Source organism: Tachysurus vachellii, chromosome 9, assembly GCF_030014155.1.
Source record: "Tachysurus vachellii isolate PV-2020 chromosome 9, HZAU_Pvac_v1, whole genome shotgun sequence".
In the NCBI taxonomy this organism is placed as follows: Eukaryota; Metazoa; Chordata; class Actinopteri; order Siluriformes; family Bagridae; genus Tachysurus; species Tachysurus vachellii.
The window spans coordinates 11,672,369-11,700,120 of record NC_083468.1 but is presented as its reverse complement, the minus strand read 5'-3'; the positions used below and the strand labels follow the sequence as shown (position 1 = coordinate 11,700,120).

Here is a 27,752-nt window from a genome sequence, read left to right as displayed (position 1 = left end):
CGTCAAAGCCAACATCAAAGTTTGTCGCGACGAACTTTACAAATCTAGTTTAAACATTTAAATTGTATTGGTTTATTAAATATGATACACAAAGCAATTTGCAGGTGGAAGCAAATCACAAATTTGAAAACATAATGTGAAAGTTAGATAGTTGAGGTTCCAAAGACTGTTGAATCTTTTATTTATTCTTTTCCCGCAATACTTTTGCCACATTAAATAAGTATGTACTAAAGTCACATAAACAAAATAAAAACCCACAAAGTTTGACTTTGAGGCTGAACTGCCAACCTAACTGGTGTCAGCTTTCCAGGACTGTCAGCTGAATTAACCATTTAAAAAAAAGTGTTTAGTGCTGCAACTGCAACTCGTCTCTGTTTATCACTTGGGAATCAGATTCAGATTATCACAAACAGATTCAGATTATTTTATTTAATACCATGTCAGCAATCAAAAGCTATTTTCATGGCAAAATTCAATTACAAAAACACAAATATCATATAAATGCAATAAAAACAAAACAAATATAAACAGCAAGTCATATTATAATTTTTTTCATTTTAATTAACATACAATAAAAAAATCCAAAACCTTTTTAGGCATAATGTCATTAAATATGTCTTTAAGTGAAGTAAGTTGATAAAAGAGCATTCTGCTTGTGTTAAGTCCAGGACAATCTAATAAAATATGTTTGACAGATAAGGGAATCTTACAAAACATACATAAAGTTGGGTTTTCACCTTTAAGCAAAAAAGCATGGGTAAATTTTTTATGTACTTATTAAGAGCTTCGGAATCTACAAACATTGTCTGTTTTCCTAACTGTCAAAAACTAATGAGTAGGGGAGACCAGGGACAGTTGTAACAGGGGACGGTTGTAACACCTTGAATTCCTCCAATCAGAAACAACCTAGAGTGATGACACTCACTGTGCACATGTTCAGTTAGTTTCCCTCCATTTTTGCCATAAAGGGAGCCACATTTGAATCTTCCTGAAATTGTCCGTAATGATTACCGAGATGGCACATTCAGACGGGACTAAAATCACAGAGAAGCTCTGGTAATAATTACTTTACCCCCACGTCCCCACGTAAAACTAATCCCGACCGAATAGGGTTTATGAATTCAAACAAGTATTATTAGAATCACTATTTTGTAAGCTAAAAATGTAAATGGCTAACAAGTGTCAAACTCTCAGTCAAGCTAGCTCACATGAGATGAAAACATGGTTGGTGATACTGGGACGGTTGTAACACCCCGTTACAACCGTCCCAGTATCACCAACCAAGTTTCATTTATATTTTAAAAACGAATCAAGCTAAAATAAAATGGCATAGTTTCCCTTTAATGTGCAAATTAAAAGTAGAATGTGCAATGTGCATTGCAAATTAAATGTAAAATGTCATCAAATCACATACATCCCACCTTTCTGTGGAGGGGATTGATTTTGCAAGAGCCATGGCATCGTCCTCCTCTCATTCCCCCACACTGTTCCCATAAACTGCAGCCCTTTGAACGCAGTGTATATGGGCCACTGAAGAGGCTGGTATACAACTGCTGTGACGGCTGGATGAAAGCTCATCCAGGAGCCACAATGTCCATTTATGATCTGCCAGGCATTGTGAAGAGTGCCCTTCCCCGTGCTGCATCACCAGCAAATATTCAGGCAGGGTTTGCATGCACTGGAATTTGGCCTTTTAATAGGAATATTTTCACTGACAGTGACTTTTCACCATCCCTAGTCACAGACCGCCCAATGCCAGCAGTGACACCAGAGGTTCCATCTTCCTCTACAACTCCATCACCCAATGTGGCAACGGTGGCATCCTCCATGCCACTTAGAGCATCATCCCCTGTCACACCATTTGTGGTGTCCAAGCCTGAGCCTGAGCCATCATCCTCTGCTATGGACACAACTTTTTCACCTGTGTCCATCCGTTTTCCCAGATTTCCATCCACCCAAAAGCTGGCCCAAGAAAGCACACGACAAAGGGCAGGAAAAGAAGGGAAATCTGGGCACACAAGAACTGCACAGACGGAAGGGATTTTTACACTTGCCACAACTGTGACTCAGACTAGGTCTACCGAGCCCCCCACCCACTCTCTCTCTCTGTTTTTGAGAATGTTTGAGTTCATGTTTAACCTTTTTTGAGGTGTTCTACCCAATAAATAATTTTCTTGCATTATAATTTGACAGCTTCATCCTCTTTTTTGTCATTTGTGTGAAAAAAAGGTAATCATTACTTAAAAACATGAAATGAATAGTCACAATAACACGGCTGATAAATAATATTTTCTATTTTGAGTATATGATTGATTCATTATGTATATTTTAGACATGTTACAACCGTCCCTGTACACTGGGACAGTTGTAACAGTGGAGGGACTGTATTAAAATTAATTTTGCAACCTGTACATATTTCATAAAACCACTTAAATACATTGTTTCAGCAGCTGACAGATTGAAGTTTATAATATAACAAATTGGTTATTCCAGTAAAATGTTTTTTGATGTATTGCTAAAAATTGTTACAACTGTCCCTGGTCTCCCCTAACTAGCATGGATTAGCTGCGGTCGTTAACCAAGGACTAAAACAAACCGACGGAACAAGAAATATAATTTCCTAGCATTCAATATCATAAAACACATTCTCACTTGTGAAATGTAATCCCTAGCTGTCTGGTTTTTAGATTTCTTTCGTTTGAACAACCATATGCAGCACAGAAGTCCGGCATCGTCCATGCATTTGAGGTAAAGGAGCACCGTACAAAGATGGCGGCGGTTTTGACGCATTTTTAGGACCCCAATGCGACATCTAGTGTATAGATATCTATGGCTCGCTCTAGATTCCGGGAGATTTTAACTAATTTGCGGGCATCAGGGAGCCGCTATCAGTATGCGGGAGACTCCCGGAACTTCCGGGACACTTGGAATGCCTATCTAACTTTTATTTATTTATGACATACTTCTATCCATTTTATCTCCAAACACATTTGTGCCAATAATGACTTTAGTTCTAGCGCGGTGTCTTACATAAAAACAACACACACACACATACACACAAAACAGCATATCATTCGTAACAAATTTAGAATTATTTATAAATCAATAAATTATATATAATTCTTCCTTCTTCCTTATGTTCTGCTGTTTATCCTGTTCTCTAATGGGTCTAGAAAGATGACTCTACAATTTATTCCCATTTTACCGTAATTACTATTTCAATTAATATATTAATATCTCCATTTTAATTCAACCCAACATTCATCCACCAGGGTTTTTCAAGATGGCGGAGTGAGTGGCAGCTTTTTTGCAGGCTCCGGTAAAAAGTTTATTTTTAGTCCTGGAAATACGATAAACTAGTGTAACACCCCTCTACTAAACAGCTATTCTATGTAGGATCAAAATTAAGTGACAAAAGTAAGCTACTACATCATTCCGGGGGTTTTTTGTTTTGTGGAATCATGTCCGACCACAACTACAACAGGGCTGCTCTCCACGAGGCATGTGATGCTTCTGACATCGAGGAAGAAATGGAAGCGGAGCAGCACTCATCCAAAGAAGGCAAACTTACTGTAACAAAGACCACACGCCAATTAAACAACCAAATCCTAAGAAACTGAGACACAGACGGGAAAGCAAGGACGTGAATAATGGCGCCGCAATTCTACAAGCCGTGCAAGTTCTGACCAAAAAAACGGATGAGCAGACGGAACTTTTGAAAAGTTTCGACAGACGTATTGAGTCTAGCACAACCGCAGCAAAAGAAAACCGAGAAGAAATCTGCGTGCTTCAGAAAAAAATAGAAGGCCTTCAGAAAGAAAACAGTTTGTTGAAAGAAACATGTGCTGAGCTAACCCGGTACAAAAAGAAGTGGAATTTGAGGATAATTGGCCTCACTGAAAAGGATGGCGAGGAAGACACGAGAGAACTTGTCATAGGGATTCTGACAAGAATTATTCCAATGTCAGTGGAGTGGTTGCGCGACACCGTGGAAACCGTTCACTGGCTGGGGAGGAGACATGACGCCGCTACCTCAAATAACACACCGAGAGCAATCATCATACAGTTTGAGATGAGAACGGTGCGGGATGATGTTTGGAAGAAGGTCGAAGGATGTGAGAGTGTGTAAAGACATGCACATACGCGTTAAAGAAGACTTCTCAAAAGACATACCTGCAAACTCACAAGAGGTGAAAAAGGTGACAAGGTTCGAAATAACCCCCCCGAAGAAAAATTGAGAACTTAAAATGAAGCATTTGAAAAGACAACATTTGCTTCAAGTGAAAAAAGCACTTTTATTAATCCTATTTTTACCAAAATTTCTTGGAAATAATTTTTCTCTGTACAATTTGAGTGCCTTGGAACCTTAATAAATTGATGAACACAAATATTGCTATTTCTTTTGTTTTTTGGCCGCCACAAGCCTTTCAAGTGCCCGTTTTCGTTGTTTAGCAATGTGTCTCTTTATTGCTTTTTGTTCGTCCTCTGCAGCTCGAAGTGAGGGACGAAATAGGTGATTGCCTTATCTTGCTTCTGAATGCTGATTGGTCAAAAGACGCGAGGATGATTAAGACGTGAGGCATCATCTGCTTACTAGTGCTTCACACTCCAGTCCAGTCAGTGGCAGTGAATGCACCAAAAGTTGGTTTGCCATCCGCCATAAAAAGTCATTAGAAGTAGAGACGAGAGGCAACAGCTTGATAGATGGTATACTACGCTGCGTCCAAAACCGCCGCCTAAGCACTACTTTGCCTAATTATTGGATGGAAGTAAACAGTTTCGGACGCAGCTGAAAGAAGCCAGAAAGACAGGTAAACGGCCATTCTTGAAAGAAGGATACGCTTTGATCGATAACAGGAGAGTGGACCCAAACTGAACATATCCTTTTGATACTACTTATTTGAATGGCTGTCAGTAATTCAGCCTACAATTACGTTCTTCAGTGAAACTTTAATTTTATTGTCTGTTGGACATTAATGCTCCGATATGTAAGTAATAACACTACTCGCACTTTGTGTGATAATGTATCACTGAACATTTGAGGTTAAATAATTTGATTTTTTGATTTGAGCATGGATTGGAGCATGACTGGAGTTTAAGGTACATTGTTTAAGTTACATTGTTGATTCCATTTTTTTTTTGCATGCTAGTATATGGCAGATACTGAATGTTTACCTTGTTTACCTGTTCATAATATAGTATTGCAGCCAGTCACCTCTTGATATATTCCATAAAATTAAGCATATTGTAACATAGTAGGTGATATAGATTTATATTTAAATAGAACCTTGCTTTAATAACTGTTTGGTTCGTAGTTTTCCCTTTCTCTCTCTATAGTTTTAGAGGGTTAGTTACATAAAACATACTGATTAAAGACTAAATACTCATTCCTGCACATCGTTACACTCCTTGTGAATTGTTCGTAGATTATATACTTATTACCTAAATGTTGTCCTTTATTTCTTTAAATACTAGGGGGATGAAAGATAATGTAAAATGTAGGGCTATTTTTCTTTTCTGTAAGGAGCAAAAGGCTAATTGTGTATTTTTACAAGAAACTCACTCAGCTGAGGCTGATACAAAATTTTGGAAATTGCAATGGGGAGACTCCATCCTTTTCAGTCATGGTACATCACACTCTGCTGGAGTCATGATTTTATTTAATAGATTTCTTGGGAAAATTATTGACCATAAAAGTGACTCTACCGCTATTGGTTAATGGTTGTGACAGATATTAACGGTATAAACTACATTTTATTATGTGTATATGGCTATGACAAGAGAGCACAGAACAAAAATCTCTTCTCATCCTTAAGTAAGCACTTAGAGGAATGGAAAATGCGTTTCTCAATGGATAGTGTAGTAATTGGAGATTTCAACCTAGCCCCTCATCTTTGGTTAGACCGCTTACCGTCAAGGCGACTTTACAACACACATGATGAAATAATACCTGACTTGATCACAAAGGCCAATCTAATAGATTATTGGAGAATGAAAAACCCTACCAGAAAACAATTTACCTGGTTCAACTCATCTAATAATGGCCAATGCTCAAGATTGGATTACTGGTTAATATCAGACAATCTCATTAATGAGGTTAATAGGTGTGATATTTCTGCATCACCCCTAATTGATCATTGTGTAATATCCTTATCACTCTCTTCAGATGGAAGGGAGAATAATATAAATTCCATATGGAAATTTAACAATAACCTACTGGAAAATACTGAGTTTTGTAATGAAGTTAAACAATTGGTTAAAGAAGTAGATGAATTGGACATGTCTTTTCTGAGTAAATGGGAATGGTTTAATTCAAAATTATACAAATAGCTATCAGAATAAGTAACGCAATCACCAACACTTGAAAAGATAAAACAAAGGGACATTATTAGTCGCATCAATACGCTATGCTGTAAAACTGATTTAACTAGGCTAGAACGGACTGAATTAAACAGTTTACAGTCCCATCTTGATAATATACTGTATATCTGGAAAAGGCTAAGGGAGCATTTATTCGTTCAAGGGCTCGCTGGACTGAAGAAGGTGAGAAAAACTCATCTTACTTTTTTAGTTTGGAAAAACAAAGACAGACGAAGAAAAAAAATTCAGAAGTTAAATATCAATGGCACTATTGTTGATAATAGAAGTAAACGAAAATATTAAAGCTTTCTATAGTAACTTATAGAGTTGGGTCCGAGTCCACCTTTGTCGAGTACGAGTCAAGACCAAGTCCTTAATCATCAAGTCCAAGTCCGAGACCGAGTCCAAAAAGGCCCGAGTTGGACTCAAGTCCGAGTTCTTAAAGGCAGAGTCCGAGTCGAGTCCGCCTGAGTCCAGAAAGTAATTAAATTTAAAAAGATTATAAATTGGTATTGTAAATTTTTATATTCTATTAATATTTTAACCTTTCAACCCATTAAACCAATGGCAATATAAAAATGTAATAAAAAATACCACTATTACATCTTGTCATTGCCATTGAACATTTTTATTTTATGTCAACAGAACTAGTTTCTTATCAAAAAAGGTTTCAAAGAAAAGAAGGGTATATGTAGAACTTTTATTGTATTACAAGTGCATGAAAATACAAATGAACCCGTTTTATTATTGTATCACACTATATTGTCCTCCAGTTAAAGCTGACATTTCAATTATTTAATGCCTCTCCCCCACATTTAAATAGGCTTAGGAAATATTCAGACTAGAGTTTAAATCTATCAGCTAGTCATAACAACAAACTTAAAGCTTTATTACGGTGCTTAATCAACAACAAACTCCTTTCTGAACACAGCTCTCTGGTCTTGTAACGTGAGTTGTAATGAACACTGAACATGGAATGTACTATAGTGCACAGTCAAGCACTAAACCAGGGCCATATTGCTTTTCAAAAATACAAGGAATGTGACCATTTTATGAGTTAAGTGTGCACGATGTGGTCTCACGATGAGGCCACCTTTGCTAAAGACACGCTCTACTGGTGCAGAGGATGCTGGAATAGACAGCACTTTTACAACCAGAGAGTAAAGCTGTGGGAATCTCTCCCTGTTTGTCGACCAAAATTCAAGTGCTGTATTTGTGTCTGTGTCTTGAATGGCATCAAAGTACTTGTGTATCTGAGCTGAAATGCATGTATCCTTAGCTGAGTGGCTCAGGTGCTTGTGGGCTCGATAGCGAGCTAGAAGTCGTGGGCATTTGCCAGGAGGAGAATCTGAGGTTTCATCAGAATCACCTCCAGAATGCAGCATGTCTCCATCTGCTGTGGCCTCAACTTCTGCAGTCAAAGTATCTGAAAAATATGAAACATGCACAAATAACACACATTAAAATGCATTTGGATTTAGGGACCTAAGGACCATTATTGTATGCCTATTGCATATTTTTATGCTCTGCCATATACAGAGTATATAGTAGACAAATAAGAAGTTTGCTTCAGAATTAAATGGTACTTTGGTACTCTCTTATTCTGGGAAAAAAAAGGAGAAAATTTTAACAATACTTGCTAATTCAAAAACAGAAGGTACATGCAAAACAAGGGTATTTGTCTAATGTGCCTAAAACTTTTTTTTTTGCAAAGTTTTGTTTAAGCTATTTTACCAGTTATTGCAATTCAGATCACATTAAGTAATTGATAGAAAATAATTACATTACATTAAGAGCAAATCATTTTATATTTAAAAGGACTATATTTACAGTCCCTGCATTTCTGTGGTGATATGCTAATTTCCTTACTAAAATGTAAAAAACAAATCTCAATCAGCAGGGTTTATATTATTTTCCACATTAAGAATTACATTTAACATTTTGTAAAATTAAAAGACTGGAATCACCAAATGCTAATGTTTAGGGGTGGGCGATACTAAAATCTTATTTCACGATAATTGTTTTCTCAAGTAGGTCCAAATAGTATTCAAGTAAGAATAAACACTACTGGAATTAAATAAAGCAATTAAATGTAAAATAAAACAGACTTCACTGTATGACATGCACATTGATTCTCATTACATTTAATAAAGTTAGTTATCAGTAGAGTGAGTAAGTGATTTTGTTAACATTACGGCAACAGATTTATTTGACTGATATGACTATTTTTCCCGTTTGTTTACATTCACTTAAGACATCTTAACAATGTACATAACCGACTGTTTACATGAATACTCGGACAAACTTACATTTGGACATGATGTGTGTGAATTTATTTGACCGTGCAAGTGTAAAACCATTAGATAATTCATCACTGATGATGCACATTGAGGCGGCCTCATTTCTGTCTGCATGATTTAAGTTTGTGCGCGCCCGCGTGCACACACAGACCCAATATATATTTAGCGTCATATCGCCCAGCCCTAACAATGTTATTTGGATTTAAATTGGTATAAAAGTTATAATAAGCAACTTACCTTTCTTTATGTTTTCTCTGAACATGTCGGTAGAAATTTGAAGTCGTGCCAGAAACATCAGTAAGAGTTGTTTTGCAAAATTTGCAATCCGCAGAGTGCTTCTTTTTACCAGATGTCTTGCAAATAAATTCTTTATGATTTTCGTAAGCAAAACAAATTATTGCTGACTTTGAAGACATCGTCCTAGCCACACATTGATATCCAGCGAGTGATGTGTGTGTTTCGTCTGCAAGCATAAGATGATGCTACTGCTGCCTGTCGGTGTGGTGCAGTAAAATGACAAACGGGGAGACATTAATTAATTTCTCATCTAAATTTTATGCTGGATTTATTGTTACACATGACGCGGACTCAACTGTACTTGGAATATTTTCCGAGTCCAAAATGTTTAAGTCCGTGTCAAGTCCGAGTACAAATTCATCTGAGTGCGTGACAAGTCCGAGTTCATTCAAAATTGGACTCGAGTCCGAGTCCGAGTTCGAGTACCCCAACTCTAGTAACTTATATAAATCCGTTTTTTCTTAGATAACATCCAGAGGTTTAAAATGACAATGGATGATAGTTTTAAACAACTTATGGAAGATGAGTTGAGAATTGAGGAGCTAGATCTAGCAGTTAAACAGATGCCTATAGGGAGGTCACATGGAATAGATGGGCTATCCGTGGAGCTTCTGTCTTTCTTTTGGAGTGATATCAGGGAAATGTTATAGATTACTACCTATCTAGATTGTATTTCAAAAGGTAGTCTTTCTCCCACAATGAAACATGGTCTCATCACTCTAATTCCCAAACCTAACAAAGATAATCTTTTATTGGATAATTGGAGACCAATTACCTTATTATGTAACGATTATAAATTACTAGCACTTGTCTATGCTAATCGTCTGAATATGGGATTATCACATCGTCGCTGTCGGGCGGAATCCTCATATCTCCAAAACCATTATTTTTCAGGAAATGAAAAAAATGCCGCACCTTATCTGCAGTGCACAGGGTTTAGTCCGCGTTGCAGTGGATTGTCTTGTGCCAAATTCCTGTCCTCAGACGAGCACCAGAACTAGCGGGGGTCAAGATTTTTTTTTCTTTGAGTCCAGTGTTTTGAAGACATTTACCTCAGAAGACGTGTTGATTCGTTGCGACTCTTAAGGAGATTAAGGAGAAATATGCCGCAAATCTCTCCCGCGGAGTGAGGAAGAGGTGGACACTTGAAGTGTCCAATGGAGTTATGATATTTTCACTCAAGCTATTTTCAATTCTTTAGATTGGTTAATAACTTGTAAAAATAACAAACCCATGTGGGGACTGACCAATAGCATCGATATGTGAAAAAATATGTAATTGACCAAATTTGGACATACGAGGTTTCCGCCTGACAGCGATGACATATTATTGACGAGTGTCAATCAGCCTTCATAAAGGTTAGAAATATACCTAACCATACCAGGTTATTACTAGACATGCTTGATTATCGAGACTTCATTAATACTGAAACATACATTTTTATTTGAAATCTTAGATTTTTTTAGGTTTTGGGAGTAACTTTTGTAAAGTAATTAAGATGTTTTATACTGACATATATAGTTCTGTATCCCTGAATCCTAGCATAACTCCTAGGTTTGAAGTGCTCCGCGGTATTAGGCAGGGATGCCCGATTTCTCCCAAACTGTTTATTCTAGCCACTCAATCACTTATAGTGCTCATTAATCATAACCCCGATTTGCATGGGATCTCAATATTTGACAAGGAATTTAAAATTAGTCAATTTGCAGACGACACAGCAATCCTTTTAAAGAATAAATTCATGGTTGATGTTACCCTTAATTCAGTCTTGTTTTTCTCTAAAGCTTCAGGATTAACTCTCAATATTAAAAAAATGTGAACTACTTCCCATTCACTCATCAACGGACTATATCATCTCTTCAATTGAGGTTAAAGATGCAGTGAAATATTTAGGAATAGTTTTATCTAAAAATGCTATCAGAAGAGAAGACATTAACTTTTCTAACCGGTTAATAGATACTGTATGAGGAAATCTTTGAGCCGCTGGTCTCGATCTTTGAGCCGCTGAGATCTCACTATTTTTGGTAGAGTCACTCTGTCTAAATCGGTGGGTATTTCCAAAGTAATCTATCAATGCCACTCCCTGTATGTTTCTACAGATAATGTTAAGAAAGCTAATTCGATTGTTTTCCAATTTCTGTGGAAAAACAAAACTCATTATATTAAGAAATCACAGCTGGTTAAAGACTATGATATGGGTGGTATTAAAGCATTGGATTTTGAAGCAATGTTTGGGACACTTAAGATTAACTGATTGAAAGCATATCTATCACAACCAGATTCTATGTGGTTTCATATACCTAGAAATCTATTTAAACAAGTAGGAGGGCTTGATTTTCTTTTACGTTGTGATTTTGAGGTGACCAAAATTCCTGGTAAGTTGTCAAAATTCCACAAACAAGTTCTCCAATATTGGAAAATGATATTTGCCCATAACTTTTCTCCTCCTACTTTTCCCCATCTCCCCAAAAATTAAAGCGACCCACTTTAAAATAATCTATAAGATATATGCGGTCGCTGACATTCTTAGAAGATTTAAATTTGATGTAGAATCTTGTGTTTTCTGTGAGGTGGCTGATGAGACTCTGAAAGACATGTTCTTTTTTTGCCCCATATCTAACGGCTTCTGGTCTGAGACACACAATTGGCTGTCACTTAAATTGGATAATATCCCTACTTTCAACCTGTCACGCATACTCTTTTATATGGACAGTATAGATTCAGCAGTATCTGATTTACTCAATACGATTATTATGATGGGTAAATATTATATCATTGCAGTAAGTGGAGGTGTTCTAAGCCTTCCTTTGTTTGGTTTATGAATGACTTTAAATTGTTTTTTTCCTCACTGAAAAAGATCAAATCTACTAAAATTGCAAGGGAAATGTATAGTGACATATCGTCTCTGTCGGGCGGAATCCTCGTATCTCCAAAACCGTTATTTTTCAGGAAATTAAAAAAATGCCCTACCTTATCTGCAATGCACAGGGTTTAGTCCGCGTTGCAGTGGATTGTCTTGCGCTAAATTCCTGTCCTCAGACGAGCACCATATGAAATTGAAATATGAGAAAATTTGAAATTGACCAAATTTGGATATACGAGGTTTCCGCCTGACAGCGGCGATATGTAGGAAACTACTATTTTGATGAGTCTCTCATGTACTATTCTAAATATTTGTTTTTTACTTTCTTTGGCCTTTTTTGACTTGTGTATTTAAGCATCTCCCGTTTTTTTGTGTTTTTTTTTTATTCTTGTATAGTGACAACATTTGTATTGTATATACACATGTATATCCTGGTCCCCAACGAGAGTTTTGTATGTTGGTGCTTTTTGTTAATTTAAAAAAAAAAATAAAAAATTCATCCACCAATTTCCGGCTCGCTTCCTGATACTACGTAACTTCCTTGCATCGCTACTCCAGTCACTTACTGGCCCGCCTCTTCCTGCCGTTTTCAAGCAAACAACACAATAGTAGTAGGCTAACGTTTACCTCCGTTCGGGATTATTTTCTGCATCGGCGGCTTTTATTTTGACGTAGGGTAGAAACGGCTGCTTCTGAACGTTAACGCGAGATGTGATGTGCCATGTGAAGTGTGATTGCATCAAAAGTCTAAACAAAACCTGCTGTATCAGGAAGACCGCTGATACAACTATGTACTGTAGAGTATTGCTTTATCTATACGGGCTTGCCTAAGCTCACTTCATTGCAAGGCGTCGTGCACTCGTGGTTTAGTTGCTCCTGGGGGAGGTGATTCACAGGCAGATTTTAGAGCTCACTAGCCTTGAAACCACCACCGAAATTCTTTGAAATTTCTAAAACAATTGTTTGGCTGTGTTCGGATACGAATCATCAGATATCAAATCTAATGTATTTGACGCAGTATGAATCAAATAATAAATAGTGATTAGCAGTAAAGTGATTTACAACTTGTAAACAAAAAAAAAAAAAAACCGAAACCAATGTAGATTAATGCCAAATCTGTCATGTTAAAAATGAAACCAATGTCAGTATGAATACATCGTAGTTATTGGTATTACGAGAAATAAATCGGCTTGACAATTATTCATTGTTGACACAAATTGTTGAATTTTACGTTAGCGTTCTAGCAGATAGCGATGTCTGAGAGTGGAAGTAGAATCAGGGACTGGGACTGGAGTAGTTCACAGTGTCGTGCCAGCATGGATGAGATCTTTTTTCGCCAGCATGACTACATTCAAGCAAAAAGTAGTGAACACAAGGAGTTCTGGACTTTCTTTGAGCGCTTTCAACGGTTTAAAGGAAGAAGGGAGATGGTGGCCTCAAAACCTAGCAAAAGTATGGCAGAGTTACGGATGAAACGTGCAAGTGACGCATTGGATCTTGGGCTCCCAAATGAATACGATGCCCGATACAGGATCAACATATTTGTAAACACCAAAGACTTGGAGGATCGACTCGGACACAGTGATTACCCGACCGATCCACCCAGGCAGTCGGTCATAGAATGTCGCATTGGCCTACTTCATTTTCTAGATTTTACTCAGAAGCAGAGCTTCTGTAAACTCCTCAAGCTCCAACGTGACCAGAAGAGCCTGCCCATCTTCCATTACCGTGACCGGATTGTGGAACTGGCTCAAACCCATCCGGTGGTAGTGGTGGCAGGAGACACCGGCTGTGGGAAGTCCACCCAGGTACCCCAGTACCTGCTGGGGTCTGGTTTTAAATATATAGCCTGTACTCAGCCTCGCCGCATTGCGTGCGTTTCCCTTGCTAAGCGCGTGAGCTTTGAAAGTCTCAACCAGTATGGTTCCAAGGTGAGAAACAGTTTTTTTTATATATTGTGATATCAGAACTCAATAGTAACATTTTAGAAGAATGTTAAATGTATCAGGCAGGGGAGGCGCCAGAGAATTTTAAACACAGGTGCTGAGGGCATGCCAGTTTATTTACAAGGGGAGCTGAGCAATTACAAATAATATTTTCAAAATATTTCTTGGGTTTATGTCATTATATGTTTATGTGTTTATGTTATGTTTATATTTCATAAAATTAAAGAAGCACTCAGATTACAAAATGAAATGATTCTGCATAGATATTCATTGAACACTTCAGAATATCAGTCAATGCCAATACAACAAACACCTATAGCACTGGGGACATGTTTACCAGACACTACTTAATAATAGTTACTAGTAACTATGTTGACTCTCAAACCACCAAGACAGTGCAACTTGCATTTTTTTAAAAATAATTTTATGAAGTTTGAGAAGAACCCAAATAACAAAATAAACAATCTTCCAACGATTTTTCATATACATAACACCTATAGCACCAGGTATTTACCAAATAACACCACTTACATTTTCAAAGTCTCAAATCAGGACAGTGCAGCGGTTGATGGAAAATTTATCAGTGATGTGCCTGACATGGGTATTTATGGAAAGGTCGATTTGGTCCCTCATCTGGTTTTGGCTTTATTTCATTTTAAATTAACTAAGTTATTAATTAGGACATATTGCTTTAAGAAAATGTTTGGGGGTACTATGGGGGAGCTTTGTTCTTTCTTGGGGATGCTGAAACACCTGCTAGTCCCTCTCTGGCACCACCTACTCTCCTGTGTGGTAGACATTTTGCATTCAGACAGCAGTAAAATTACTGAAGGTAATTGTCTTGGTGATTGCACTGTGGATCTATATGCTTGTACCTTCCTGTAAAAGACAAAGAACTCTTAAGTAAGTTGCTGCTGCCTATTGCCTGTAATGTAACTTGCTTTCATTATTGAAAGTGAAAGTGACGTGACATACGGCTAAGTATGGTGACCCATACTCAGAATTCATTCTCTGCATTTAACCCATCCAAAGTGCGCACACACAGCAGTGAACACACACACACCGTGAACACGCACCCAGAGCAGTGGGCAGCCATTTATGCTGCGGCGCCCTTGGAGCAGTTGGGGGGGTTCGGTGCCTTGCTCAAGGGCACCTCAGTCTCGTGGCCCGAGACTCGAACCCACAACCTTAGGGTTAGGAGTCAAACTCTCTAACCATTAGGCCATGACTGCCTAATGCTATTAAAATCTCAAGAACCTACAGCGACAAACAAGCAACTCTTCATGGTTACCAGTACTAAAACCTTTGCAAATACACTACAAATTGGCTTCAAGGATCGTACTACTATGGAAAAGTATTTTTTTTCCTACAGAAATTAGCTTGGTTTTGTTCATTGCCTGTGTACATAAGGTCACCAGAGGTTATTCTATAACTTGCAATACCATGAGACATTTGAGGATGTTAATGAGGCTATTGACAGCACACTTCATCCTTCAACAGCATGTTGTTTCTGAATGCCATGCTTTTAATAATGTAGTTTAAGCATCTGGGGACACAATATTTTAACAATAAACCATAGTTATGATGAAATATTTCATGGCCAATTAATGGAAAATAGCCAGGCAACAACAACTCAAATAATTCTCAAAAGATGGGACATTCAGATTTTTCCTTCTTTTCGCTCTTTTTCATCTTCACAGTGTGAAGATAATTGCACAGTGTTATTCAGTACATATAGATTTTGTGCTTTCTGGTCATACAGTGTCTGTGCAAGCTGCTTTCCCAGGTAAGAAATAGTTCAGTGCAATTCTCATACATAAGTTCCTAAAAAGAGACCATCTTTGTTCACTTCTTCAACTGGTATCATGGTTTAACTCATTCATTCAAAATTTTGCCACAATAGTACAGCCATTTAGTGCTTGCATCAGACAAGGTACTGCGTTCATCTTGTCAGATAAGGCTTGGAAAAGCTTTGATATGGTAAAACATTTCTTATTCAAAATTTAGACTTTGCCTTATTTGAGTCCCAACGTGCTTGCTGTTATTTCAACTGATGCATCTGAATTAGTGCTGCACTGTAGTTATTCAAATACATGAATACAGTAATTAACACTTTAGCTTCAAAAGACCCATCACCATTCAGGCACTGCAGAACGTAAATCTTTAACAAATGAAAAGGAACCCTTTCCTGCTGTAAAATGGAGAGCTTGCATTTCGGATTGTAAATTTCTCCTGCATACTGATCATTTGTACTTGATAGAGTTTCTTTTCTGTAAAGGCACAGACCATGTTGGAATGGGAATAGCACATTGGGCTGCATGATTACTAAGCTTCAATTATGATGTGACTTACTGCTGTGGTTCTCAAAGCTATATTGCAGGTTGTTTCTTGTCTACTTTTCCAAGTTTTTCTGGCAAGTTTCTTTCTGATACTGAAGTTGAGTTCATTGCATTCTTGTTTTTGTAATGTCTTCTTTGTCTATAACTAAGATTGCTTCTGCCTGTGCATCGTGTTTAGTGTTGAGCGCATTATTGTTTATTGGTGGCCTCCTTTTACAGCAGCTGTGAATACCAGTCTGCACCTGTGTTTTACATGTACCAATTGTCTATCATAGTAAGTAGCCTGAATTCACTGTTTCCATTACAACTCAGAATGTCATCTTTCCTGACATCTGCCTTCAGTTGATTTGGAACTCCTTGTAATATTGTATCTGATAATTGATGTAATTTGTTTCTGAAAGACAGACATTCAACACATACATATTTCAGTGTACCAATTTCTCTCTAGTCTCTGCTGTTTACATGCAAACTGTGCTCATTTACTTACCGATTGTTCAACAGAAAAAAAAGGCATGCTTTTGGCCTTTCAACAACTGTTCTCCATGTTGTGGATGTTACTAAATGTCAACATAGAGCGTTGCCCATTTAGTTTGTTCTTTCATCTGATTTTGAAGTGATTCTTAAAAATGAACCTGTAAATATTTCAATTTAGTCTTTTCCTTCTGTCAGTTCCTGAATTATAGGATTTTTATACAACTTTGAAAATGTAACTCTTAACACACATGCAGTATTTTTCAGCCCCCAGCTTCAGTATGAGCACCCTTTGGCTTTTATAACTTCTAGCAAATATTTCTGGTAAGTGCTGACAAGCTTCTTACACATCTCTGTCGGAATCTTTGCCCATTCTTCAAGTGCAAAAGCCTCTAGCTTAGTGATGTTTGATGGCTTCCATGCTGCAGCAACCTTTTTTTTTTTTTAAATCAAACCAAAGATTCTTAATCGATTTAAATCTGGTGACTGAGATGGCCACTCCAGGACGTTCCAGGATTTTTTTTTTTCAACCAAGCTTTGGTTGACTTGGAGGTGTACTTGGGATTATTGTCTTGCTGGTAAGTCCAATGATCACCAAGGTTTAATTTTTTCAACCGATGGCATCACGTTCCACTTTAAAAATGCCTTGAATTTCTGGGATGCCAGGTACACGATCAAGCAGAAAAACAGTCCAACATAATCAATGACCCACCTCCTTGCTTGACCATGGAGATGGTATTCTGCTGGTCATTAGTGCGGCCTTTTGTACACTAAACATACCGCTGGCCTATATGTCCAAACAGTCCATAGAACTGTCTCCCAAAACTCAGTAGTCTTATCCATATTCCTCCTGGCATATTCTAATCGACTTTTGATGTTCCTTGTGGTCAAGAGTCAGAATCTGGCCATGAAGTCCTTGTTTATTTATTGCACATCTTATATTTGCCACTGAAGAATGTGTACTAGCCTTCATCAGGTCATCCTTTTTCTTTCTTGTTCTGTCTAAGTTGGTACAGGCCCTTGATAAAAAATTTTATCACCAACAGTGTCTGTTTATACTTTTATGTATGTGTTTGAAAAAAAAAAACATTTTTGTAATTCTAAATTGCTATTTAGATCATTTATTTGTAGAAAATTACTGCTCATATTAAAACAATAGTGTTGCAATGTTTTAAGTAATGTAAAGAAAATAAGATCACATTTATTTTTAAACAGCACAATACTATTGGTATTCTATGTTATTCTATGTTTTAAACTAGTATCAAGATTTAAAAAAAGCAATATATGGTTGAATAACTGTTAATGCTCATTGCTTTGTGAACCTACATTGGCGTCCAAACGCGGCGAATCCAACGTGTACATGCAGCTCCATGTAATTTGTATAAACGGGGGTTGTAATTGATAAAGTACATAACGTTATTTTATTATTAACACAGAAAAAATGTAGCCTTAGCATGTAGCTACCTACTATCATGTGTGCTGATAATTGATCATATTGCAGTAAAGTAAAACTGTATTAAACATTAGTATACTTAAGGTACATTATCAAATGCGCTAACAATAGCCCTGCCCCCAGCCCCTGACACAAGCGGTTCTTAAGTTTAGACCAGCAACCTTTTGGTGCTACTTAAGAACCACTTTTCCTGGTTCAGAGCCGGTGCTTTGGCTGTCGAAAAAGAAAGAACTGGTTCTAAATTACGCTCTGGCTCTGGCAGCACTCAAACTGCCTCAGTGGAAAAGGGGCACATGAACCGGTTTCGAAACATCCTTGCCATGCACTTCACCCCAGCTGCCTTTTGCCATTCTTTTTGTAGGTCATTTGATGTCATCCTGTGGTTGTTGAGGGACATTCAAATGACTTATTGATCATCCCGGTTAGTCAAAAGTTTTTTTCACCCTTTGCAGCTTGTCCTTGATCTTATGAACCGCTGTCTTTGAATTTTTAAGGACAGAAACAATCTTACTCTCACTGTATCCCTCTGCCAGTGAAGCCAAAATTGTACCCTTCTGAAAATACTTTTCCTCACACAGAACTTTTCTTTTAAACTATTTTGGCCTTCTCAATAGGTATTATTTGACTCCACTTATGCTTGAGGTACTACTAGCTCTGTTTTTGCCATCCAGCTGGAATTTGCTTTTGAACATGGCTGAAAAAGCTTCTTTTTCCCCATGTAGCATGTTAAACATGCTGTGGTTAGAAATAATATTATTGAAACTTGCAAATTTATTCATCATTAGGAATGATACATTGTCAACTTGCAAAGTGGATACATGGATCGATGCACCACTTGCTTGAATATAACTTTCTGGTCATCATTTTATTTATTTATTTATTTTTGCCTTTTTCTTAAGGATTCAATTAAAATGCACAGTTTCAGCTATTTTAGGAGTTAAACACTTTCAATCTCAGCTGGTTTAAATAATATGAGGCTGTATATAGGCAAGTGGGTCTAAGCAGGTTACTTATTGTGGTGATGGTAAAATGGCTGAAATCTTTGAAATGTTTACCCATTATTTGTTTACTTGGGTAAGTAAATGATTGGTGATCTTCTTGTTTTCAAATATAGTCGTGTGAAATAATTAGGACACCCAGTGAAAGCCTTTTTTTAAAAAAATAGTTATACATATGGGCATTTAACCTTCATTTTAACAATATTGGAGTAGCCAAGTAATATAACTAAAAAATAAAACCAAAGAAAGATCTTTTTTACATGATCTGTAAAATGTAATTAAAAAAAAATTTCTTGTGAGGAAAAGTAAGGAACCCCAAATTTATTTGTACTTAAAATGGATAAAATTGCCTACAGGTGTATCACATCAGGTGCAAATGATTAGGACATTGTTACAGAACATTTTCAAGTTTGCATACCTTGGGTGTAGGGCTGGGCGATATGGCTGATAACTGTATCACGATATCAGTGTTTCATATCGGTCGATATCGATAATTAGTGATATTTTTTATGACCCATTTAAAATAAGGACCAGGAGAAAAATATATTACATTTAAACATTTTTATTTTAAACTTAACCTGCCTCTGATTTATAATCCCCTCAGTTATTAAGACAGAAATGTCAACAACCTTGGAAAACTCAAATAATTAAAATGTAAACATAAGTCTAAAGTCACAATGAACACAATTAACAATTATCTCTTAACATTTAAGGTGCAAAATGAAAGAAAATGTAAGAAATGCTTAATAACATAGACAAACCTGAGAATTTAGTGCAAGTTTAGTGCTAGGACATTCACTAGCTGTTCACCTTCTGGTGAATAAAGTGTTTTAAAATATGTCCTGTGTTTTGTAAACATAAATAAAACTGAGGTAGACTGAGATACATCTGTAATATAAAAAACAAACCTGATACAGTACAGTAACATTGACATATAAAACCTGCAGAAATATGAAAACGTAACTCTGTTATTCTTACTCCAATCATACTTGAAGTTGAACTATTCACTTTTTTACTGCACTCATTTTCTGCTTAGTCGCCGGTTACTGAAGAGGAATCCAGCAGACCAGCATGAGACAATGATATGGCGCAATCAAACTGATACTCTTACATGATTGGCTGTTAGCGTGTCACTCCCTACGTTGCTAGGTTACCAGAGAGTGCCTTTGTTAATTCAACCAAACTTGCTTCGCAACCTCTGTTTTCTTCTGATGAAGAATAAAATGTCCGATTAAGAACTTAAGAGCGGTAATTCCACAAAAAAAAAAAAAAGAATGAAAAATATCGAACGTTTTATCGAACACATTTTTTATTGATATCGATCACGTGTCTATCGCAATACATATGGCTTGTATATATACATTATCGCCCAGCCCTACTTGGATGTGTGTACCCTTTTATTAAAACATGAGAGAGAAGGCAAAACAAATTTATTTTATTTATCATAGCTCTCCTGTTAATATGTAAGGCATAACAGAATGGCACAATCAAACAAAACATAAAAAAGATAATAATTAAATAATCCCTGTTCAAAATTTTGCATACCTTTATTTTCTAATATTGTATATTGCCCCCTTTAGCATCAATGATGGCATGCAGTCTTTTGTAACAATTCTGCATGAGGTCCTTAATGCTCTCAAGTGGTATGGCTGTCCATTCTTTTTGGCAAAATGCAGTTCCTGTAAATGTTTTGGTTGTCTTCTCGCCAGAACCTTCAACTTTCTCTTTCTCTGATGTAGGGTCAATGGAGCGCCAACCTTGCCTTGTGCTTTGGATCGTTGTTCATGTTGGAATGTCCAAGAGCATCCCATGCATAGCTTTCGTGCTGTAGAGTTCAACTCAGTTCAAATTTACTTGTGTAGCTTTTTTAACAATGGCTATTGTGTCAAAGCAGGTTTACAGAACATAAGAAACATAATACAAAAAGTTCATTATACAAAGATTAATATAATACAAAAATTCAAGATTACTATTAGACATATTTAAATGTAATTGTATTTACATTTACAGCATTTGGCAGACTCCTTTATCCAGAGCGACATACAAAAGTGCTTTTAAGTCTCTATCATTGATTACATTAACTCTGGTTCACTAGGTTACAGATTTAAGATACCATGAGCCTAAAACACTAACTTTTTTTAATATACATACATACATCCAACAGGGGAGAAAGTGCTAGTTCCAGTATTTCATGAAGAAGTAGATCTTCAACCGTTGTTTGAGCCAGTGGCTCAGCTGTCCGTACCCCTGTTGAAAGTTCATTACACCATCTTGGTGCCAGAACAGAAAAGAGTTTTGTTGTATACCTACCTCTTACCCTGAGAGGTAGGTAGGTATTACCCTGGCCCATTTTTGGCTTTGTAGGCAAGCAACAGGATTTTGAATCTGATGCATGCAACTACCGGACGCCAGTGGTGGGTGCGCAGCAGCGGGGTGATATGCTCAAACTTAGTCAGGTTTAAAATAAGTTGTGCAGCTGCATTTTGGATCGTCTGGAGAGGATGAATTGTGTTCATAGTTAGACCTGCCAGCGGTGAGTTGCAATAGTCCAGTATTGAGATGACAAGAGACTGAACAAGTACCTGAGCAGCCTGTGTGGACAAAAATGGCTGGATTCTTCTAATGTTTTAGAGAAGGAACTGACATGAGCGTGTCACATTTAGCAATTGTCACTCTGTAAATTTTTGATCAAGCTTGTTCAGGTGATTTCAGTTATCATTAGGTTTAAAAAAGAAGTCAGACAACTATGTGATAATTAATGACTTTACATGACCACTGTCCTTCAATAAGAAAAATTATTTTACATTCATTATCAGTCATATTTTCCAAATAAATGGCAATATTAATAACAGTTTCTTCCAGGGTATGCAAACCTTTGAGCACATACATATATATATATATATATATATATATATATATATATATATATATATATATATATATATATATATATATATATATACGTATATATATATATATATACGTGTGTATATGTTGTATATATATATATATATATATATATATATATATATATATATATATATATATATATATATATATATATATATATATATATATATATATATACGTGTATATATATATATATATATATATATATATATATATATATATATATATATATATGTGTATATGTATGTGTGTGTGTGTGTGTATCTATCTATATATACTGCGGACTAGTAGAGACTACCTGAGCCTAAAACACTGTCCCTGGAACTCCATTGGAACTGTGCCACGTGAATTTCTGTGATGTCAACAAAACTCATACTCAGGTCCACACTTGTAAAATAACCTGTGTGTGCTCAAAACGGTGACATCATTAATGTCAAAAACACATGTACCATGAGCAGCAGTGAAACATTGTGGGACAGAGAAGAGGTGAGTTAAGGTAAATGAAATTTTTAAAAACGGGTGCGCTGCACTGTGTTCCTCATGTGTGTTGAAGGTGATGTAAGATAAACGATAGAAGAAAACTTCTAGTCAGATCAGTAATCCATTGAAGTACCAGAGACTTAAAAAAAAATCCAGCAAGCTAGGTATTTCTTTATGCCTATTTTGCCTGTTTTTCCTTAGGTTGGCTACCAGATTCGCTTTGAAAGCAGGCGCACCTCAAACACTAAACTCCTGTTCCTGACTGAAGGTCTGCTGCTCAGGCAGATACAGCATGATCCTGTGTTATCCCAGTACAATGTAGTGATTGTGGATGAGGTTCATGAAAGACACCTGCACTGTGATTTTCTGTTGGGTGTGCTGCACTCCTTGCTTCACCAGCGACCAGATCTGCGCTTAATTCTTATGTCTGCCACCATCAACATCAAGCTCTTTTCTAGCTACTTCAACAACGCACCTGTGCTCCAGGTGCCAGGTAGACTATTCCCCATTCAGGTAAGCAAAAATAAAATCTGCAATGTCTGTGTTATTTTTTGTAAAACAGCTTAACTTTACAGCTGATGATGAATGACAGGTGAATATTAATGTGCATGTTGTAATATATTGTTGCTTTTATATTAACAGCTCATACACAGGGAGTTGTATGGTGGATTAGAAAAATTGGAAAAATTCATCTCAAACAGTAAATTGTAGGATACAACTGTGTTGTTACTTCAACAGGAAAAGCACTTTTGAAAAGGAAGTGAAACAATGGCATTGACAATAATCCTACTGAAGATCAAAATGTGATCCAGCTAAGGACATTCAGATAATATTGTGACAGATACAGATAGCATTTGACCAATTATCTGATCTGAGCCATTTTAGCTACATGTATATCCCAGCTTAGTTTGCTTAGTACAAAGCAAAATGCAACTAAATTCAAAACTGGTATTTGGAGATGACATGATTTGTGCAATATGCAAACAAACCCAGGATCACATCTTATCGTAATCAAGTGTACTGTCCAAGTTTTTCTTGGCAAGTAATATGAAATGTCAGAGCTTGTGCTGTATAACAGTTTGTGTCCTGTGGCCATGTGAACGTTCTGCATTGTTTCGTTAATATAGCAAATGCTATTAAATAGTATTAAATGTATGGTCTTGAAAATAGGATGTGTTCAGGCAAATAGAAACCTAGCTTTCCTTCCCAATGCAGATTTACTATTTGGTGCCTATACGAAGTATATTCCTGTGTCTTTGTTTAGGTGATATACCAACCCATCACTCAAAAAGAACAGGTGTCTCACCTGGAGAAGTTGGACCCAAGACCATACCTACGTGTGCTGCAGGGCATTGACCAACGATATCCCCCTGAGGAACGAGGTGATCTTCTGATTTTCCTTAGTGGCATAGCTGAAATCTCCACTATTGTGGAGGCATGCCAAACCTATGCTGCACACACCAGTCGCTGGATTGTACTGCCTCTGCACAGCACCTTGTCACTGGCACAGCAGGATAAGGTAAATCACAGGGAAGACGGTTGAAGAAGGTACAGTTATTAAAGTCACAATATTAGGTATCACAATAACGTAAGACCCCTTATCTGTAAAGAAATGGTTCCAATCCCCCAGCAGATGCCTGAAAAATTTGGTTGTACAGCTGTGGTCAAAAATTAAGATGGCAAAGATATTTTCATGGCAAAGATGGACTTCAGAAAATTCTGGATTATATGCAAATATGCATCATTCCCAAAACTTTCAGCCACGGCTGTAGTATACAAAATATTCTGTGTTCATACCTATGATAATGTTTACCGTATTTTCCGCACTATAAAGCGCGCACCGTATTATAAGGCACATGCTAAAACATACGGTCTAGAAAAAAAGGTAACGGAAGCAAAACAGTGAGTTTAGTTCAACTTTATTCTACTATTTAACAATACACACACATTATTTTTTAATCAATCTTCTCCCACAAAAGTCCTCATCTACTGTGTTTTCTTAACTTGGCGCAGTGGAGGTAAGCGTACATACTGTACGTATTACGTAATGTTTTCTGATTGGTTTATCGCTGCCAGCGTACATAGTGTACCCTGTGTCAGCGGGAAATGGTCCGGCAGTCAATCAAGCGGAGCGCTTACCAAAGTCACACAACAACATTTTTACAGATTTTTGGAACTCAGTGCACACAAGGCGTTTTTGAAAAAATTTAAGGCTTTTAGGTGCGCCTTATAGTGCGGAAAATACGGTAATTTAGAAATTGGGCACAGTAATAACTAATAATAAAACTGAATGATTTCAATAATACAAGTTATGTGAATGTGGTCTTTTTCTCCCTAAAATATCCAGTACTATTTTTAGACTTCTTTTTCTTTATTAAGTAATTTGCAACTTCTCTTTAGAATATCCATTATGCCACTGTCACTATATCTGCACTTTGCAGCAATTATTGAGCAAAATATGGGTTACTTGAAAGCAAGCACCATGATACCTGAGATTTGATCTGATAAACAACACTGCTACTAAGTAAATAACAGCTCAGTAGCATCTCCAGCATATACCGTATCTCACAGAAGTAAGTACACCCCTCATACATTTTATTATATCTGTTCATGTGACAACTAGGGCTGGGTGATATGGCCGAAAACTGTATCACGATATCAGTGTTTCATATCGGTCGATGTCGATATCGATAATTATTGAACTTTTTTATGGCCCATTTAAAATAAGGACCAGGAGAAATATATATTACATTTAAACATTTTTATTTAAGCTAAACCTTCCTCTTATCATAATCCCTTCAGTTATTAAGACAGAAATGTCAACAACCAGGAAAACTCAAATAATTATAATGTAAACATAAGTCTAAAGTCACAATGAACACTTAACAATTATCTCTTAACATTTAAGGTGCAAAATGAAAGAAAATGTAAGAAATGCTTAATAAAGTATAATAAAATAGTGCAAAGTGTTAAATATAAACATAGAGAAACCTGAGAATTTAGTGCTAGGAAGTTCACTAGGCAAAAAACATGGACAGGAACTTGGAACTAGAGATCATGCATAGTTTCACACCGAGTGCTCTAAGCACATATATATATATCTCCATCCATCCATCCATCCATCCATTTTTTACCGGGGGCAGCAGTCTAAGCAGGGACGCCCAGACTTCCCTCTCCCCAGACACTTCCTCCAGCTCTTCCGGGGGAATACCGAGGCGTTCCCAGGCCAGCCTATTAATAAGAATATAAAAGTCTCTCTCTCTATTTCAACATGTGTGCTTTAAAAGTCTTTAAAGGAGCATGTGATTGCAACCAAAAAAGGTATCAACATGCTCAGAACTGAGGCTTGCCCTGCACTTTGCAGAAATGTTTCCTGCTGCTGAAAACAGACGCTCTGATAGTGTCCCAAAACTTGGACATTTTCTGTTGTTTTCTCCTGTTTGTTTCTTCTCTTTGCTCATTGCCATTGTTATCGCGCCCTTCCGTTTGCAGCCTACACACGCCCTCAAATCAAAAAGACCACTAACTCCTTGCGTCTCCTTCCGCTTTTACGTAAGCGGTTACTGAAGAGGAATGCAAAACGAGACAACGATATGGCGCAACCAAACTTGATACTGTTACATGATTGTCTGTTAGTGTCACTCCCCAAGTTGATAGGTTACCAGAGAGTGAGTGCCTTTGTTAATGCAACCAAACTTGCTTCGCAACCTCTGTTTTCTTCCGACTAAGAATAAAAAATATCAAACTTCTTATCGAGTACATTTTTTATCGCTATCGATCACGTGTCTATCCCGATACATATCGTTATCGTTTTATCGCCCAGCCCTAGTGACAACACTGAAGAAATTACACTTTGCTACAATGTAAGGTAGTAAGTGTGCAGCTTGTATAACAGTGTAAATGTGCTGTCCCCTCAAAATAACTCAATACACAGCCTAAACTGCTGGCCACAAAAGTGAGTACACCCCTAAGTGAAAATTTCCATATTGGGCACCAAGTTTCAATATTTTGTGTGGCCTTCATTTTTTTCTAGCACGCTGGAATAGAACGTAAAGTGTCATAAGTTGCCACTGGAGTCCTTTTCCACTCCTCCATGATGACATCACAGAGCTGGTGGATGTTAGAGACCGTGCGCTCCTCCACCTTCCGTTTGAGGATGCCCCACAGATGCACATGAAAAGATAAAATAAAATATTCACAAAAATGTGCTGGGTGTACTGTGAGATACTGTATACTGAAAAATGCTGTACAAAGGTATGATTAACATCCCAGATTAGACCTCACAAGGTTTAATCACATTCAGAAAGTATTTTTAGCAGAATAGCAGTGTATTAACCAGTGAAAGCTTTACAGTTTTTATTTCCTTTTAACAAGTTATGTAATACTATAATGTGATATTTTACATATCATGGGATTCTGTGCCAATAGATCCATGTATTACTCATAACAGCCAATGGTAAAGAATTTGGATTGTTGATGCAGTATATATTCAAGCTTGTATTGGCTAATTGAAAAGGCTTTCTGTTTATAATTGAGTGCAAGTAAGTAAGAAAGTAATTGTGCATGTGTATGCAGGCATGTTTACCTGTAATGGACTGCCATACTATTTAAAGCTGTATTCTCATTCCGTGCAATGTTTTTGGAATAAGCTGTGGATTTATTGTAATTGTGACTATAAAAAAGTGATAATAAAGATAAATTAATTAATGAACCTTTGTTTCCAAGGTCTTTGATATTGCTCCCCCTGGGTTGAGGAAATGTATCATTGCCACCAACATAGCTGAAACCTCAGTTACCATTGATGGGGTGCGCTTTGTAGTTGACTCCGGTACAGTATCTCCACTAAAGAAAAGGACACACTTTAGTTTTACTGTTGTTGGTTTTCATCCAACATTCATTAAATATATTTTTGGTCTGAGTTTGACTTTCTTGACCATGTGATCTCTAGGTAAAGTAAAAGAAATGACCTTTGACCCAAAGGCCAAAATGCAGAGACTTCAGGAGTACTGGATTAGCCGTGCCAGTTCCGAGCAGAGGAAAGGTCGTGCAGGACGAACAGGGCCAGGAGTTTGCTACCGGCTCTATGCTGAGTCGGACTATGAGGCCTTTGCCCAATACCCTATTCCTGAGATCCATCGAGTGGCACTAGACTTGTTAGTGCTACAGGTACTCAAGTTTCTCTCATGCCTCTTCTTTCAATTCAAACCATTTAACATTAAATGTAGTATAGATTGATCATTACAAAAACCATAATACTGCAGAATACTGCAACAGTGACTGAGTAGTTAACCCTATTATCAAAACTTAAACAAATAAACATTAGTCAAATATGGCT

At 37.0% G+C, this 27,752-nt stretch overlaps 1 protein-coding gene across 2 annotated transcripts in view; it reads left to right on the top strand.

Moving 5' to 3' along the window:
- Positions 1-12,416: 12,416 nt before the first annotated feature.
- The window catches only part of dhx34 (DEAH (Asp-Glu-Ala-His) box polypeptide 34), a 28,620-nt gene continuing 13,284 nt past the window's right edge, over positions 12,417-27,752 (top strand). Inside the window, exons 1-5 of one of the 2 annotated variants that reach the window (XM_060877697.1) lie at positions 12,417-13,751; positions 22,619-22,930; positions 23,682-23,936; positions 27,143-27,245; positions 27,366-27,583. In XM_060877697.1, the coding sequence (XP_060733680.1) occupies positions 13,074-13,751; positions 22,619-22,930; positions 23,682-23,936; positions 27,143-27,245; positions 27,366-27,583 (1,566 nt within the window). In that variant the 5' untranslated portion in view covers positions 12,417-13,073. The remainder of the gene's footprint in view (positions 13,752-22,618; positions 22,931-23,681; positions 23,937-27,142; positions 27,246-27,365; positions 27,584-27,752) is intronic. The other variant, XM_060877695.1, reaches the window with a different exon arrangement.